General features: G+C 38.3%; 1 protein-coding gene across 5 annotated transcripts in view; it reads left to right on the top strand.

Annotated features, from left to right (window-relative positions):
• ECPAS (Ecm29 proteasome adaptor and scaffold) overlaps positions 1 to 17,524 on the top strand; it is a 101,224-nt gene that overhangs the window by 79,455 nt on the left and 4,245 nt on the right. For all 5 annotated transcript variants that reach the window (XM_082403749.1, XM_082403747.1, XM_082403748.1 and 2 more), the window contains 16 exons: positions 623 to 670; positions 1,505 to 1,626; positions 3,202 to 3,352; positions 5,264 to 5,329; positions 6,548 to 6,637; positions 7,723 to 7,789; positions 8,387 to 8,478; positions 8,558 to 8,624; positions 8,857 to 9,048; positions 9,662 to 9,870; positions 10,735 to 10,778; positions 10,875 to 11,067; positions 12,617 to 12,755; positions 14,688 to 14,793; positions 15,072 to 15,160; positions 17,085 to 17,156. In XM_082403749.1, the coding sequence (XP_082259875.1) occupies positions 623 to 670; positions 1,505 to 1,626; positions 3,202 to 3,352; positions 5,264 to 5,329; positions 6,548 to 6,637; positions 7,723 to 7,789; positions 8,387 to 8,478; positions 8,558 to 8,624; positions 8,857 to 9,048; positions 9,662 to 9,870; positions 10,735 to 10,778; positions 10,875 to 11,067; positions 12,617 to 12,755; positions 14,688 to 14,793; positions 15,072 to 15,160; positions 17,085 to 17,156 (1,747 nt within the window). The remainder of the gene's footprint in view (positions 1 to 622; positions 671 to 1,504; positions 1,627 to 3,201; positions 3,353 to 5,263; positions 5,330 to 6,547; positions 6,638 to 7,722; positions 7,790 to 8,386; positions 8,479 to 8,557; positions 8,625 to 8,856; positions 9,049 to 9,661; positions 9,871 to 10,734; positions 10,779 to 10,874; positions 11,068 to 12,616; positions 12,756 to 14,687; positions 14,794 to 15,071; positions 15,161 to 17,084; positions 17,157 to 17,524) is intronic.

The following is a 17,524-nucleotide window of genomic DNA, read 5'->3' as shown; positions in this document are numbered from 1 at the left end:
TGTGAAGTGGCAAGTTTAGGTATCTTTAGATCTAAATTTAATTAAATTAAAAAAAAAAAAAAAGGGTAACTACTGCCTGATTTTCTTTTAGTAGAGATCTTGTGATGCTGTTGATGAGGAACAAATAACAGTTTAGAAATAATCCAAAATAACTCTACTTAGATCAGCTTCGTAACTTGGATCAGTCATTCCCAAATAACGTGACCAGTTTCTCTTTTGCCTCGGCAGTCTAAATTTTTGATTTTTCCATCTTACCATTAAAATTAGGCACTTCAGTTTTTTGCTTTATTCATCAGAGATTTTTTTTAAGTCTTTCAGAATCTTCACATAGCTCTCTATACATTTGCTTTTATAATACATTTAGTTTCTAAACTGTTATACTTAATATCCATATTTTTGTAAGGTCAAAATAGGTTATATCTAATTTAAAAAATAGTAGTATGGCATGGTAGTATGTTCCTTGACGGGCAAAGAGCCTAGTGAAACACCGTTTTTTACCTGGTAATGAAAGTAGGATTTTTCACCAATTTGTGTAGATTTGGAGGCAGTTTAAATACACATTTTGGGGTAGATGAGAAGGAAACTCTGACGTTGTATAATGTCATATTTTTCTCATTTTTAGGAATCTGTACGAAAAGCAGCAGAACTAGCTCTGAAAACGCTGAGCAAGGTGAAAACTCTTGTCTTATACTGGGGGGTGAAGTGGGGCAGGATTCTGTGTGACAGTGAAAATTATGACTTATTTTTTTGTCATATAAAGTGACATTTAGTTGCAGTGTAACTGGCTTCATGTTACAGCCCACTTCTTAACAATGAATGGGAAACTGGTTGCTATTACATTAGAATACTAGTATTTTTAACAAAGTGTGTCTCTGGGCTCTTTAAATGGAGAGCTCTTCTGGGCCTTTGTATAAGATAGGACTTTCTCTTGACCCTGAAGTACACATTACATTTAGATCAAGCAACATCTATTCTCTTTATTATTGCTATGTTTATATGTTAATCTGCCTTTCATACTTATGAGGTTGGCAGCCTTTTTGAAACTGGTTTCCCACTTGAACTTGATTTTGTGGTATATCAGGGCCTTCTAATATATTAGAAGGTTTTAAATCCAAGTGTTTCTTATTCCACATTTGTGTTCTTGACCTCTGTGTTATGCTGCCACCCAAAGTTATTGATGATGATCATGATAATAATACCTTAAGACTTCCTCAGAGTGCTTTCTAAACATTTTCTCATTTCATCTTCAGCTGTTTCCTGTTTCACAAATTAGAAGACCAAAGCTTAGAAAGTAAAATGCATTACCAAATTTTCTGTTTAATTATTGGCAGACATAAGACTCAGTCCCAGATCATGAGATCTTCTTTTTCTTTCTGTGATATCGTAGAAAGTAGAGTCACTTATCCTTTTCTATGGATATAGGAAGTAGGAAGTATTTTGTCAGATGAACACGTTATTGGGTGAGAGGTCAGTTTCACTAATTTCCATGCTCTTTGTATGTGAGGTTTGTGTGAAAATGTGTGACCCTGCCAAAGGAGCAGCTGGCCAGAGAACCATTGCTGTCCTTCTGCCCTGCCTTCTGGACAAAGGAGTGATGAGTCCTGTGACAGAAGTTCGAGCCCTCAGGTTTGAATTAGCTGATGAAATTGAATGTATTGGATTTACTTAGTTCATAGCCACCCAGTAGAAATTGGGTTCCTTTGAATGTTAGATTCTTGAAAGAATGGAGAAATGAGTTGAGGAGAATCCAGTGGGGTGACCCAATAGCAAATGTGAGAAGTGGTGAGTCAGAACATTTTTGCAGAGACGTTCTCATGGGAGCCTTGCTTTTGTCCAGCCTTCTGCCACTCTGCCGCAACCTTGAGTAAAGTGTGTTATTTTCTTGTCATTGGCCTCTGCCCCCAGCAGGCACATCTTCCTATTCTGCTACGCCTCAGGTCCTTGGGAGCTTGCTTGTTGGTTATACCACTTAGTAATGTTTCACAGATTATTATGTTTAAAATAAACTGTTCACCGCCTGTGAAGTATTCAAGAAGTACACATTTAGATATATATGGCTCTTTTAAGTTAAAATCAGCAGTGAAGGATTCTATTTTTTTTTTTTTTTTTTTTAACTAGAGTGCTATCTGGGAACTTCATCTGTTCCATTTTTTATTTCACTCTTGAAATTAGATCAAATTAATTGTACCAACACTATTTCACGGTAACTAAATAGTTGGTATGGGAAAGCTCTTCTTAGAAGGATTCAGCTAACAAATGCAAAGGAATGATAAAATTAGGATATCACCATTTTGCTATCCTCAGTAAGATAATCCAGGTAATGATCATAAGTGACTCCTGAGTCCACTGGTAAAGGCTGACGGGGGGAGCATTATAATGGATGGTTGGTTCATGCCGACCAAACTTGAACCTGCTGTTCACTCTTTAACAGCACAAAAAAAGACAAGCATCCTGATGTGATGAGACAGGACATGTGCAGACCACCTGTGAAAGATTCTTGTTTTAAAAAAAATTGAACTGAACTTGATTTAGCCTGCAGATCTGTATAAGCTACAGAGGAACCTGTTAAGTGACACCATCAGAATACAAATCAATAGCTTAAAAAAAAGAGGACGGAGAGAGCACTGTTGAAAAAGATTCAAGAAATGCAGTAAATTGCAATGTGTAGATGGACTCTGGATTCGATTTCAGCAAACCAACTCTTACGGACACTTGTGAAACAATCAGGAAGTTTGGATATTAGATGATATGAAAAAAATTCTTAATATTTTTTAGGTGTGAAATGGTATTTTGATTATGATAAAAAGTCCGGGTCTCTTCATGATACATGCAGAAGTTTAGTTAGGGAATATGCTTCAAAATACTACAGTGGCAGGGGGAAAAGTATATGTATGGTCTGTATGTATGGTGGATGCCTAAGTGAGACAAAATTGGCCAAAGGATGCTGATTGTTGAACTGGGTGGAGAACATACAGAATTGCATTTAAGATTCTCTTTACTTTCATATATGTGTGAAAATTTCTATAATAAAAAGTAAAAACAAAAACCAAAAAAAAAACAACACAGAGCTACGACCAGGCTCTGTACCCAAGGGAGTATGTTCCTTAATGCAGTAAAGTGCAGGAGCTCCTCGTGATTAGACCTGTAGGGCTTCTTGCTTTTGTTAAAAGGACTCAGGAGTTGTGTTTTGTGTGTCTGTAGCATTAACACCCTCGTGAAGATCAGCAAAAGTGCAGGAGCCATGTTGAAACCACATGCACCAAAACTCATCCCAGCTCTGCTAGAATCCTTAAGTGTATTGGAGCCTCAAGTTCTCAATTATTTGAGTCTCCGGGCTACAGACCAAGAAAAGGTGAGTTGACAACACAGCCATATTGGTAATTATCATGAAGGGAGAGCCCTGTTAAGATACTCACCAGGCCTTCCAGGGTCCTTGTCTTTAGACAAACTCCATGACTCAGATGATACTTTCACCACTCTTGAAACACCTCAGCTTCTATAACCACATGCCGTGTTTTCTTAGGGGGGGCGGAGAGGGCTCATACACTGTTATGTGAGGTGAATGAAAAATGACACTTCCGTCCAAAAACATACATCAATACATTTATTTAACACAGTTTTTTGTACATGTTTGTTTATTTTCTAGGGGTTGGGTCTACACCCTCAGAGTCCTTCTATGGACCATTCCTGCTCTGCAAATCAAGAGGATTTGTAGCTAGACTTTTACATAGTCCAAATTAATTATTCTGCTTTTTAGGTATACTGTAGTTCCCTAGTCTCTGATCAGAGTTTTGTTTTGTTTTGTTTTTTTAATTACAGATGAAACATATTTATTGTGAAAAGTTAAAACAACACAGAAGAGTAGAAAGTAATCCCCTAGGAGTCCCCTCTGCTCTGGCAGCACAGTATCATTTCCTGAGGAGTACTCACTGTCAGCAGTTTCCTGGGTCTTTTTTCAAATTCTTTTGTAGTCATAGGCTGCAAAATCAAACAAACATACTAATTTTAAAATAGAATCAGACTGCGAATATTGTTCTGCAACTTGATTTTTGTTTTTAACAAAATACCATGTGTATATATATATATCTATTTCATTCTTTTTAGTGCATGCATAGTATTCTACAGTGAGATGATTTTGAAGTTTTGTGTGAGATTTTGTGGCATCAAAAGTTATGAATGTTCTGTTTTCTCCACATCTTTGCCAACATTGAATAATATCAGTCTGATAAGCAAGAATCTTCATTATTCTAATTTAGTTTCCTATTATTAGTGTTGTCCATTGTCTTTTCGTATTGTGTCAGCCATTTATAAATATTTCTTCTGTGAGTTGAATGTTTCTACTCTATGTCTGTTTTTCACTTGTTTATGTTGTTACATTTGTCTTTATTAGAACTGTCAAACTCCTGTTACATGATTGTAAAAGTTTTCTCTCAGTTCACTATTTGGTTTTTAACTTACCTAAACTATTCTGTTCTAATCACTTACTCTGTTTTCCCTTTGCCTCTGATATTGCTGTTTCTTCTCCAGTCATCATTCTTTCCTCTTTCAGCAGTAATCTTGCCTTTCCTAGGTTCTCACCTACTAGGTGTTGAGAATTAGGAAAACATAAATTCTACTCCAAACTTTGCAGCCCTAGGCAAGTCACTTTTGTATGCCTAATTTTTCTCACTTATTATGTCTGGGTAGTGTCAACCTCTCCTGTACCATAGTTGTTTGATTAAAATGCTATTGTATCAATAGATAGGAGGGTCCTTTATAAAGTTAAAACAATACATGTATAAAATTTAAAATCATGTATTAGATAGAAAATTATTTAGTCTGTTTCTTTATTTAATGGAGGGAGAACCTGAGGCTCAAGAAGGCTGGATAACTTGCTCAGAGCCATACTATGTTCTTTTCTAACTGCAGTTAATTTCTAACTGTCGTCTGCATTTGTCACTTACGGTGAGCTGCTGCCTCTACATATATGTGGTTGAGTGGAGGACAAAAGAAACTATTTAGACTTGTGTTTGAATTTGTTGTATCTATATATTATTTTTTAAAATATTCCTTAATTTGTCAGTAAAGCCCAGTTTGAGTGTGTGAAGGTTCTTCTTTTATTTTGGCTGTGCCGTGTGCAGCTTGTGGGATCCTAGTTCCCTGACCAGGGGTCGAACCCACGCCCTCAGCAGTGAAAACCGTGGAGTCCTAACCACTGGGCTGCCAGGGAAGTCCCTGGAGGTTCTTCTTAATTGATTGAAGGTGCTCGCATTTGTGTTCTCAGGCTGCGATGGACAGTGCCCGACTCAGTGCTGCCAGATCCTCTCCCATGATGGAAACAATCAACATGGTAAGTGCCTCACGTAATGAGGACATTTACGTTTGCTTACTTGTTAGAGTGTAATTGTTCAAAGTCTTCAGGTTACATTAAATGAAGTAGAGGTTTAAGGGATGAGTCAAGGCAGCTGTTGTGACTCTAGTTTTTTCTTAGTATAGTTCTTTTTTCTTTTCCTGTATTACTAAATGGAATACTTGCCACAATACTAGATTGCATTAGTCCAGATTTGTGTTACACAGGAGAACAATATATTAAAAGGTCTGCCTATAAATCTATCTATCTGTATATCTTTTGGCCTGTCTATTTAGAAAGTTCGGATACTTGTCTCTGCCTGAGCATTGTCTCTGGCAGGACCTAGGAAGGTGTAAGTAAGCTGGAGGTGTCAGTGAAGTAGGCAGCATAAAAGGTAGGGAGAGAGAACTGAGCAATGTTGGTAGGTTGTTCAGTTAAAGGAAGGGCCTTTGCAGAAAAGAGCTGCTTGGCACCAAGTTTCGAAATCCCAGTGTTTCTGGAATCGGGGGCTAAGAGCCTCTAAGGTCACAAAAGCCGACTGTGCTGCGCATTCTCTGGAGTGGTTAATTGAGAGCCTGTGAGCTACTGGAAATTGTTTTGATGGGCAGATCACAGGACTGGACAAGAGAAGAAGGAAGTTTTTTAGTGCTTACTGGGGAACTATTACCAAAATTTGGTCTAAGGATGTCTTTGTTGGATTATGAGGGGAAAAGAAAGCTTAAAGAAATAGGAATAGTTAGCAAACACCTTATAGATATGCTCATCAGTAATAGAATATATGTCATTACATTTTCAAAAACATAGTATAGCAAATTCAGCTAAGAAGTCAACTTTAATAAGATGGCTTGACAGCGCAGGCCCACGGAAGAAGGTCAGTTTTAATCTAGGTCTTTTACGCTAAACATGGATTGTTAAAGAAGAAGTAGGCCCAGAGAGACCCTCTCTTCTTGGGTGCTCATTATTTATTTTCTCCTTTATACATCAATGTTTTTTATTATTTTTGTTTTGTTTTTAATGTTGATCCACTGATGAATGGTTTTCTTGTTTGTAGTATAATGATTTTAACATTGAAATTGGAGCAAAATCAAACCAGTGGTTTTTGCACTTCATGTCAAAACCAGTTGGGTACATAGTTGACATGGGCAGTTTTTAATTCAAGATGTGGTACTGACTTAATTATTTGCTAAGGTTAACTTTATATTTATTCTCTTCCAAAAGTGCCTGCAATATCTTGATGTGTCGGTGCTCGGTGAGCTAGTTCCTAGGTTATGTGAACTGATCAGAAGTGGTGTAGGTCTTGGAACTAAGGTAAGCAAGTGTATTTTTCACAAGAGGAATTTGCATCTTCATTAGTTTGGGCCACAAAAATAGAACAGCCGTCATGCGTGAAATTCATTTTTTTTCTTAAAACCTGACTTTATGTTAACTATTTTGTTTCTATGACTGCACTAATAACTTAAAACATGTAACTCATTCAGAATATAGAACATGTGACTTATATTCAGTAAACATTGTCATACTTTTTTAGTGGAATCATTTCTGTCCCCTGGTTGCCAGGTACATGCCCTCTGGGTCCTCGTTCATAATCAGTTATTAGTGGAAATGCTTATCCAGTTATCAAGTCATGGTTGCTTAAGGCGGTGATTAGCATTTGTCACAGAGGAATCAGCAGGTATTTAGATGGAAAAATGTCTTCCTTTCCAAGATTTTTCAAGGATCAGATCCCACGCCCTACACTTTGAAAACAAACAACTCACGTTTATTTCTCCTGACAAAATTAACATTTACTTCTATTTTAAAATTTTAGCATTTATAGATCAGGAGAAAGTTAAAAGTTGTCCGTAAGTTTACCACCCATAGGTAATTGCTGTTGACATTTCAAAATGTTTCCTTCTGGTCTCTTTCTGTGCATGTGTCTTCTACGATGTCCTCTCTAATGGCCATATACTCTCTTGTGTGGCTGAAACATCATTTATTTTAACCCATCAAGGAATACCTGATTTGTTTTCAGCTTTTTTGATACTAAACAAAGCACTGTGATGAATGGTTTTGGACACATCTGAAGCTGCTTCCTTTGGTTAAATTCCTAGAACTGGAAATGTTAGAACAAGCATGGACAAGATGACATGTTGCCCTCCCAAAAGATTGTACGAATCTCCTTCTCACTTGCAGTGTATGAGAGCCGTGTACACTTGCAGCAAGACCTCTGCAGGAAGTCTTGAAGGAAATCTTTGTGTTAATAATTTAAAATAAGAGTTTTACTCTTTCTAGATAGAATCTTGGAGGGGCTGTAAGGCTTTGTGTATTTCTTTAAATCTTTGACTCCTAAAACAAAGGGTTTCATAGAACACTGTGACCATCAAATTTAGACCTTTGCCTTTGTAACCCTGTAGGGAGGCTGTGCCAGTGTCATTGTGTCATTAACCACTCAGTGTCCCCAGGACCTAACACCTTACTCAGGTGAGTTTGTCAAAACCACTGGGGTGATGTTTTTGTATGGCCATGTCTTGTGTGACAAGGTTTTAAAAGGAAAAACAGTGATCATTCAGACATGCTTGTGATACCGTGTACTTTTTCTTCCCTCAAAACTCTCCCACTTCTACCTTTATCTCTGTTTGCAAGAGGTACAGGATGATCAAGTTTAGCAAGTTTTTACTGTTTTATAAGTGTTTATTTCTTGGTGGTATAAGGAGGTGGGAGTATCTGCTATTCTGTACTGTATAAATGGTTTATTACCATTTATATTTAATTTTACATCAGCATTTTTCTTTTCTTGAATTGGCTCCTAGATGGGGCTGATGAACTTTATGTACCTAACTGTTGTTTTTACAACTGTCCCTATAATAGTCTAGATTAATTAATTAATAACAGATTAATTTTTAATTTTATACCAGGCAAAGAGAAGCAAATGGATATACAAATGTAACATGCAAGGGTTCTAGACTACTACGGAATAAGTCAGATATTAATTATAGGGTTAAGTTTGTTTTGGTCCTACGAACATAGCAGAGCACTTGGTCAGCCAAGTATCAGATTTTTCTTCTTTGTTTCCACTAGGTAAACTCATGAGTGCTTTGCTTAGTGGCCTGACAGATCGGAACAGTGTAATTCAGAAATCCTGTGCATTTGCCATGGGCCATTTAGTTCGGGTGAGTTGAATTTCTTACTTAGTTAAGTAAGTATACTTTGATAATTATGAAGAACTGACCAGGATTGTTTCTCTTCCAGACGTCACGGGATAGCAGCACAGAGAAACTCCTGCAGAAACTCAATGGCTGGTATATGGAGAAAGAAGGTACCTTTTTTTTTCCTACTTAAATTATTGTTAATTTAGATGTAAACAACCTAATGAAACAATACAAATCAGGTCTTACCCTTTCTGATTTTATGTGGTTTGCTAGGAACATTTCTGATTGATTTTACTGGTTTGTTTTGCTGTGGTACAAGCCGAGCAATGGTCTGTTTTGATCAGTTACCCTTGAACACAGTAAGTGTCATAAAGATTGTTTTTTTCTGCTTCTCTTTAGAACCCATCTACAAGACCTCTTGTGCTCTGACTATTCATGCTATTGGACGGTACAGCCCTGATGTACTGAAGAACCATGCCAAAGAAGTTCTGCCTTTGGCATTCCTAGGCATGCATGAAATTGCTGATGAGGAGAAAGCAGAAAAAGAAGAATGTAATTTATGGACTGAAGTATGGCAGGAAAATGTACCTGGTTAGTAAACAGTGCCTGTGAATTAAACCTGTTTCTTAAGAACCACAGTTGAAATTTTTAACTCATATTTTTTTATTCATAGACTTCTGTAGTTACTTTCCCGGGACCTTAACAATGTGTGTCCCATTGGGTTCTCAGCCCATTCAAATTTCCAAGTTCTCAGGTTGGCGCTCAGAGCTCTTTTCTTTCCTCCCTCATTGCTGCCCATATGAGAGAATAGAAACTGCCCAAGCGAAGCAGAGCTTTGCTTATTTCAGTTGAGAATGAGCAGTGATTTTTGTGTTGCCTTGAGTATTATTTTAGAGTAGTGCTTCTCCACTCTGCTCTTCACCTTGACACGCGTTCGTGGACGAGAGCCCTCCTGCGGACATATCCAGTTCATAACGTCCTGCTGTTGTAAAGATTTCTCACACCACCACCCACTTTCTCTCCCTTTCAGAGAGTAATGTGGTGTAACCGTTGAGAATCACTGCTGTAGATTGATGGTCACTGACTTTTATTCCAGACTTAGAAAAGAAAAATCAGTTAGTTTATATATATATATATATATATATATATATATATTTTTTTTTTTTTTTTGGTCACTTAAGAGTTGCTTTTAATTTTGCTTTAGGTTCCTTTGGTGGCATTCGGTTATACCTGCAGGAGTTGATTACTATCACCCAGAAGGCTTTACAGTCTCAGTCCTGGAAAATGAAAGCCCAGGGTGCAATTGCCATGGCATCAATTGCAAAACAAACCAGCTCCCTGGTACCTCCGTATCTGGGAATGATACTGACCGCATTACTTCAAGGCCTAGCTGGACGAACATGGGCAGGAAAGGTAAAGGAACCATTCATGCCCAGTTAAATTTAAGGTATCCTTAAAGGATTATGACTTCATCTTTCATTTTTCATTTTCTTTAAAAATTAGAATGTCGTTTTGTGGGACATCAGATGGGTTGTTTTTGTAAACCAGATTTCCTGGACAGTTGGGAAGCTTTGGGTAAACTTTGCCTGATTAAATGTGATATTTCATCAAAGTATAACCCACGTGTCCTTGAGTACTGCACAGTAGTGCTGGAGGTTGATTTTTATTTATCATGTTCAGCTTTCCGAGAGAAGTCTTAAACCAAGTGGTCACCCTTTTGTCCCTGTTGACCGCATGAACAGATCAGAGTTTGGGCATGTGAAATTGAGTAGCAAGGCAAGCTGTGTCTAAACCCCGGGCTGAGGATGCCCATCTCTGGGGCCTCTGAATTAGTAAAAGTCATTTTTTATACAAGGGTGATGGTAGGTTATACATAGTGACTACTCAGTGGGGAGCGCGAGACTGTGGCCTCATATACCGTCTGGTTGACGTGGTAGAAGCCAGTAGTGGCCAGTGCAGAACTGTAGACGAAGTACGGGTCTAGGAGTCAGACACAGTTCTGATTCCATTGTTGACGCTTCTGCCTCTGTGACCTTGGGCAAGTTGGTTCTCCAGGCTTTATGAAATGGAGAGGAAGACAGTTACCCTGCTTCCGTGGTTTGGAGTAAAACTCTGTGGATGTGCTTGTTAAACAGTTAAGTGTGTCAAAGATATGGTGACTCTGGTTAATTTTTGTTGTCATAATTTTTAAAAATTTATGAGGTAATTATAGTCATGTATAGTGTATGTAAATGACACGTTTGCTTAATAGTATTCCCTCATCTTTCAACCCTTTAGGAAGAACTGTTGAAAGCCATTGCCTGTGTGGTGACAGCTTGCAGGTAAATGTTCCTTCAGTGAAGATGCCATTTCTTAAATTGCACGTGAAAGCTGCAGCCTTTGTTAACTGTTGTGATGCTTTTGTATGGATCCTGCAGTGCAGAGCTGGAGAAGCCTGTGCCCAGTCAGCCTGGCGCCAGTGAAATCCTCCAGGCTGTTCTGAAGGAGTGTTGCAAAGAGAATCCCAAATACAAGATTGCAGCAATCAGCTGTGCAGGGGATGTCTTAAAGGCCACCAAAGAAGACCGATTCCAGGAGTTTGCTGACATTGTCATACCTCTCATCAAGAAGGTAATGATCGCCATATCCTTCCAGGTCTGGTTTATACTTTAAAAAATTAAAAAAAAAAAAAAAGGAAAGAAAGAAGGAAAAGATTTTCCTGTGTCCTGTTTGCATATTTTAGTAGGATTCGTGTAGCTGCAAATAGCAGAAAAATCCCCACATATCATGGCTTCAAACAAGGTAGACGTTAGTCTCTCACAGAAGAGTTTAGGGAGTCTGGCTCTTTGCAGCTCCCAGCTCTGCCTTCCCTGGGGTGTGGCCATTGTCTTCATGGTCCACCGTGTATCTGCATTCCAGGTGGGTGATGGCAGAGGAGATGAAGAAAGGATGAAGGATCAAAGTAGGTATGTCAGTTCTCTCTTAAGGAGAGTTCCTGGAAGCTGCTACAGGGCCCTTTCACTTCTGTCCCACTGGCCAGTGCTTAGCCGGGTGGCCACACCTGGCTGCAGGTGAGGCTGGGAATAGTAGTCTTCATTCTAGGTATCCGTGTCCCCTCCATGGGAGAAGGGTGGCTGTTTTTTGTTTTTTTAAAAAACAAAAGCGGAACGATGAGTTTATTGCAAGGGTTTCATCCTGCGAGCCGGGAACCTCAGGGCCATGGGAGCGGTGCGTTCCCGAGGGTGGTGTTGGAGTGGACGGACAGTCCCTGTCTTGCTGCTGATGAGCTTTGCCTTGAAAGCATGTGCTGCAGCCACCCCGGGCACCCCAGAGTGAAGACAGACTCTGCCACGTGCTGGGGGACTTTGATCAAAAGCAGACTTTGGTTTCATTTGGAAAATGAAGTGCTCGTTTTTAAAGGTTGGGCACTGGTTCAAAGAAAGAAGAGTATGGTTTACCTATTTACTTTTTTGTGAAACATGAAAAATTTTAAATAGCATTCTCATTCTGTTTCTTGTGTTGCTGCTAATTTGCTGTTGTAAAAAAGCTGTTTAAATAATTTCTGTTAAGAGGGAGGGGAAATGGGGATATATGTATTCATATGGCTGATTCACTTTGTTGTACAACAGAAACTAACACAGTATTGTGAAGCAATTATACTCCAATAAAGATTTGTAAAAAAAAATAAAAACAGTAAGAAAAATAAATTCAAAGTAAAATAATTAACTCTCAGAAAAAAACTTTCTGTTACATACATAGTGATAGTGTATGGATTTGGGAGCCTGTATCACGAGCTTGCTGGACAAGTCACTTCTCTGCCTGTTTCCATATCTTATTAAGAAGGAGTTTGGATTTAGATTATTACCGGGTTCTTCCTCCTTTAATTCCGTGATTCTAATGCAAGTCTTTTTTATGTTGTACTCAAAATACTACATATATGGTATTTTTTTCACCTTTTCCTACAGATTCCTTTAGAAGATTTCCGAAATTTATTGGAGAGGTGTAGTACTCCTGTTACAAAATCTTTTTACAAATAGAAAAACTCATGGTAGAGACTGGAGCATTTAATTCTTGGTTAACATTTCGTGCTCTGGTACCCTGATTGTTTTAATAGTATGCCTGTAACTTTGAAGGAAAAAAAAATTAAAGTTTGCTTTCCTTTTTTTTTGACATGTCCTAGAACTCACCTGAAAGCATTGGAGTCCAGACAACCAAAAATGAAGATGAGAATGAGAAGGAAAAGGAGCTCCAGCTGGAATCTCTGCTGGGAGCCTTTGAGGGCCTGGGCAAAGCCTGGCCCAGAAATGTGGAGACCCAACGTAAGCAGCAGAACCTGCATTTGAAGAAGTGCTGTGGCCAGGGGTTACTTCATGACAGCAAAGGTGTTCCGTGTGACGAGTTATAGCTGCTGTTTCTTGTAGAGCCTGACTGATTAACGGCGAGAATTATCCAGTATAAATTTTACTCCTACGTTGGCAGATAATCTCATTGACTGTTAGTTTTCTAGGGCTGCTGTAACATAGTACAACAGACTGGGTGGCTTCACCCAGGGAACTGCATTTTCTCACAATTCTGGAGACTAGAAGTCTGAGATCAAGGTGTCAGCAGTGTTGGTTTCTTTTGAGCCCTGTCTCCTTGGCTTGTAAATGGCCATCCATGTCTCTGTGTCCAGTACATTCTTATAAGGACACCAGTCGTCTTGGGTTAGGGCCCACCCTAATGGTCTCTTTAAAACCCTGTCTCCCAACTCAGTCACATTCTGAGGTACTTGGGGTTAGGATGTCAACATGTGAGTCTGTGGGACACAGCTCAGCCCATAACAGCCATGATACATTTAATGTAGATGGTTTGACTATAAAACGAATTCTTTTACTCTTCTTTATGGTGCTGTATTCAGAGGAATCCACAGAACTTATTAGTGAGGTCTCTTCATCTCAAAATTAATGGCCTTGTTGCCAAATCTTCAATAAGCAAATGAAATCTCTATTTCCCTGAGAAACTTGAAACTTTCTGAGAGTTTTCCAGAATTGAACATATCTTTCCAAAGGGTTAAGTAAATAAAGAGTAAACCTTTACTGTTGGATTGGGTTGTAGTTCGTAGGAGTTCGCCTGTGTTGGTTCCTGCACGGCATCCTACATCTTAATATTCATGAGTGTTATGAAAAGTATTGTTGACTGTGATTGGATGTTTCTAAAATCAGGCTTAAGATTGTCTTTGAGCCTTGCCATCCTTTGTGTGAACTTCAGGAAGTATATTTGCTATGTATAGGGAGGGTTTTCCAAAAGATACAGATTTGTAAGAGGTCTTATTTCTTGGTATTATGTTATGGACTGCAGTGGAAGTCCACTTATTTGACATCATTAGGACTACTAACTTTTGCTTGATAGGTAGAAGAAGTTAAAGTCGGGAATTATATAAAAACATGATACATACACAAAGCAGTTTTAGTATAAGGAACAGAAATGTACCTTTGCTGGATTGGTTATCATCTGGGGGAAGGGCCAGGGCCTTTGAGGATTTGGTCCACACTGGCTTCTCGTATACGTCTTACTCATAATGTATCATCTTCAGTTTCTGGTTTTGTTTCTTTATAGTGGAGAAAGAAATTACAGTCTCTTAGGAAGCAATTCAAGTGCAGAATTGTAGATTTTTTTACCCTCATCCATCTTTACATTTGTGAACCATACTAAATTCTGCAGCATTTAAAAAATAACTACTTTGTTGAGCTTTATACTCCTGTTTCATCACTTAGCATAATATTAATTATATAATTATAACAACAAGTGCAGTTGGCATAACAGATTTGGATAAGGCACCGTTAACTCTTGTTAAGCCTACAACATGCAGAAGCTTGTGAGCCTCCAGAGTTCTGCTCTCTTTGGCTGTCATTCAGGGTGTTTTATGGGGAAAAGGCAGTGTGGTTTAGACTCTGTGTCAGTTCCTTAGAAAAGGATATTGCCTTGACAAAGAACACTTATGAACAGATATATAGGATTTTGGGGGGAGGGGGTGTTTCTGATCAGGGAAGTTTGTGGGAATTGGGCATAAAGTCATGCTGAAGTGTTTCCGAAGTGTCATGGCTTTAATTAAAGGCATTTGTTGTTTTAATTTTTCCTCTCCCCTTCTCTCTCTCTCTCCGTCTATCCCTCTCTGTCCCTGTCTCTCTCTGTCTCTCTGTCTTCCCCTCACTTGCTCCGTCTCTTGCTCCTTCACATGCTCTGTCCTGCTCTGCCCCATTCTTTTTTTCCAGGTTGTTATCGTCAAGAGCTTTGCAAACTGATGTGTGAGCAGCTGAAACTCAGCACGTGGAAAGTGCAGCTGGGAGTCCTACAGTCAATGAATGCCTTTTTTCAGGGGTAATTTGCTTCATAGTTCAGTCATTTATTTCACCTTCCCCTTCCCCTTAGCATTTTATATATAATCAGTGGATTTTTTTTTAACATCTTTATTGGAGTATAATTGCTTTACAATGCTGTGTTAGTTTCTGCTGCAGTGGAATTCTTTTAAATTTTAAAACTAAAAGCTAAAGTGACATCATAAAGCAATATATACAGATCGAAATTGTTTGTGCCAAAAAGGTTTTGGAATGTTTCTTAATAACTAGTATTTGTATCTTGCTTTCTGATTTGTACAGATTAATGCTTTTAGAAGAAGAACATGCAGATCCTGAGGCTCTGGCTGAAATTCTGCTTGAAACTTGTAAATCAATCACATATTCTTTAGGTGAGTGGTAAATTGACATAGATAAGGAGTGTTCATTTTAAAGCTCAAGGAGTTAAACTTCAAACATTCCCTGCCTTGTGCTAGGAACTAAATTTATGGAACAACTACTGAACTCTCCTATTTAATATACTCAATATGTGCCCCCAAACTGGAATGTATTAATCTGGAACTGTTAATTTAGGATTTCAGCACCTAGATTAGAAAAACCTTTGTGACCAGTATTTTTTAAAACCCTGTACTTGGAAATAATTTCAAACTTACAGAAAAGTTACAATAATAATGCATGTAATTCTTGTATATCCTTTACCCAAAGTCACCTGTTAACATTTTGCACCACTTACTTTATTACTTACACTTCCGTATACATACTTTTTCCTCAACCATTTGAAAGTATATTGCTTACATCTTGCCCCTTTCCTCCTAAATTCTTTAGTGTGCCTTCTTTTACATACCAACTTTAGATAGTATAACATTGATGCAGTATTTTTTAACCATTCATATTCTGGGTTTTCAGTTGACTCAGTAATGTTCTTTATATAATTTTTTCCTCTCCTCCATTAAGGAATGCAGTCCGGAATCATTTAGTGAATTTAGTTGTCGTATCGTTGTAGTTTCCTTTAATCTGGAACACTTCCTCAGCCTTTCTTTGTCTTATGTGACATTGACAATTTTGAAGAAAAGCCTCCCCTTCCCCCCATTTAAAACTACAATGTTTCTCATTTGGTGTTTGTCTGATGTTTCCTTGTGATGAGATCCAGGTTATGAATTCCCAGTAGGGCTGCTCTATAAGTGATGTTATGTCCTCTCACATCAAGAGGCACACAGTGTCCACCTGCCCTCATTGGCAGCATTAATTTTGATTCCCTGGTCAAGGTACTACTCAGTTTCCTCTGCTGTATGGTTACTATTTTTCCCCCTTCTGTCTGATAAGCAGCCTGTGGAAACACACTTTAAGACCATTCAGATAACCTGCTCCTCTTCAAAGTATCTCCTTTGGACTTAACATGCATTGATGGGTTTTTCCTGAACCAGCTTTTACTAAGATGATTTTCCAACTCTAGCACTTCTTCCACATTTACCATTTGACAGTTGGCATCCTCCCATAAGCAAGGTCCCTCCCTCTCTCGAGCTCTTTATTTATCTATTATCCATATTGATTCATGGATTCCTTTATTTTCCCCTTTGTTTATAATTATTTTCCTTAATTAACTTGTTGCTCAAATTATCCCAGATTTGGCCAGTGGAAGCCTCTTCGAGCTGTCTCCTGTGTCCTATTGCTGGCTCGCCACCATTCTTTTAAGCGTTTGCGTACTTCGTAGCATGACAGCCTGTTATAAGCTCATCTTTTGCTTCCTTTGTCTCGGGTCTGGTTGTGCGTTAGTTTTTTCAGTAAACAGTTTCACTGTGAACTAGATGCTGTGTCTAGAGTAGACACCAAGGAAGCATATTTCAGTTGTGATTCTTGGAGGTAGCCGCATGCTTTTGGATAAATAACTGGCAGCTGAGAAACTAGTCTTCACAGGGTCGGGTCGCAGCCAGGTGTCCCTAAGTTGGCCTTACCCCTGGGTGATGTAATGTTCTTTGGTAAAATGAAGAGGTCATGCAAACCTAAAGACCTTTCTTAGGTATCCTGTGAAGTCAACTTCTAAAATGGGTCCTTTAAATATTGCCATTTGTTGTGGAGATTGGTATATTTGGTATATTTGACAGCTTTTTTTTTTAAGTAAGGAATGTGGACATATAGCACATTTCAAGTATTTGATGATAATTGGCTAAGGGAAGCTTACTTAGGAGCACGTGTATCTTTCCCTGAATTTATAATTTCTGAACATCTTTCTTTTGGTAACACCAACTTAATCTTAGATGTTCTGTTTGTAAGGCATATATAAAACAAATAATGTGAACTATTTGATTTTCTTCTTAGAAAATAAGACCTACTCATCTGTGAGAACAGAAGCTTTATCTGTGTTAGAATTGCTGCTTAAAAAACTTGAAGGTGAGTTCTTGATACTTCTCATTGGAGGACCGGAAAGCCAGGAGACTTTATGGCATATGTTTTTGGAATTTTTTTTATTTTCTGTTGTTGTTTTTAATAAGCATATACTCCAAAATGTAAATTAATATATTTGTACATGGAAGTGGAATATGCATAGCTAAAACCTTCCAATTTTATGAAGTGTTAAATTTGGTACTCTTTTATTTTATATACTTTTAATGCATTATGAAGCTATGGTTATCTCAATGAAGTTTTGGTTTCCATGGTGAATCTTGAGTTAATCTTGGTTAATTACAGCAAGAGGCTGACAGTGGCAGAACAGAGCTCACTATACGCATGTAAATAAACAATGACACTGAAAAGTGGAG

This window comes from Balaenoptera borealis (assembly GCF_965194805.1).
Source record: "Balaenoptera borealis genome assembly, chromosome: 8".
NCBI classification, from domain to species: Eukaryota; Metazoa; Chordata; class Mammalia; order Artiodactyla; family Balaenopteridae; genus Balaenoptera; species Balaenoptera borealis.
This window is presented reverse-complemented; position numbering and strand designations above follow the sequence as displayed.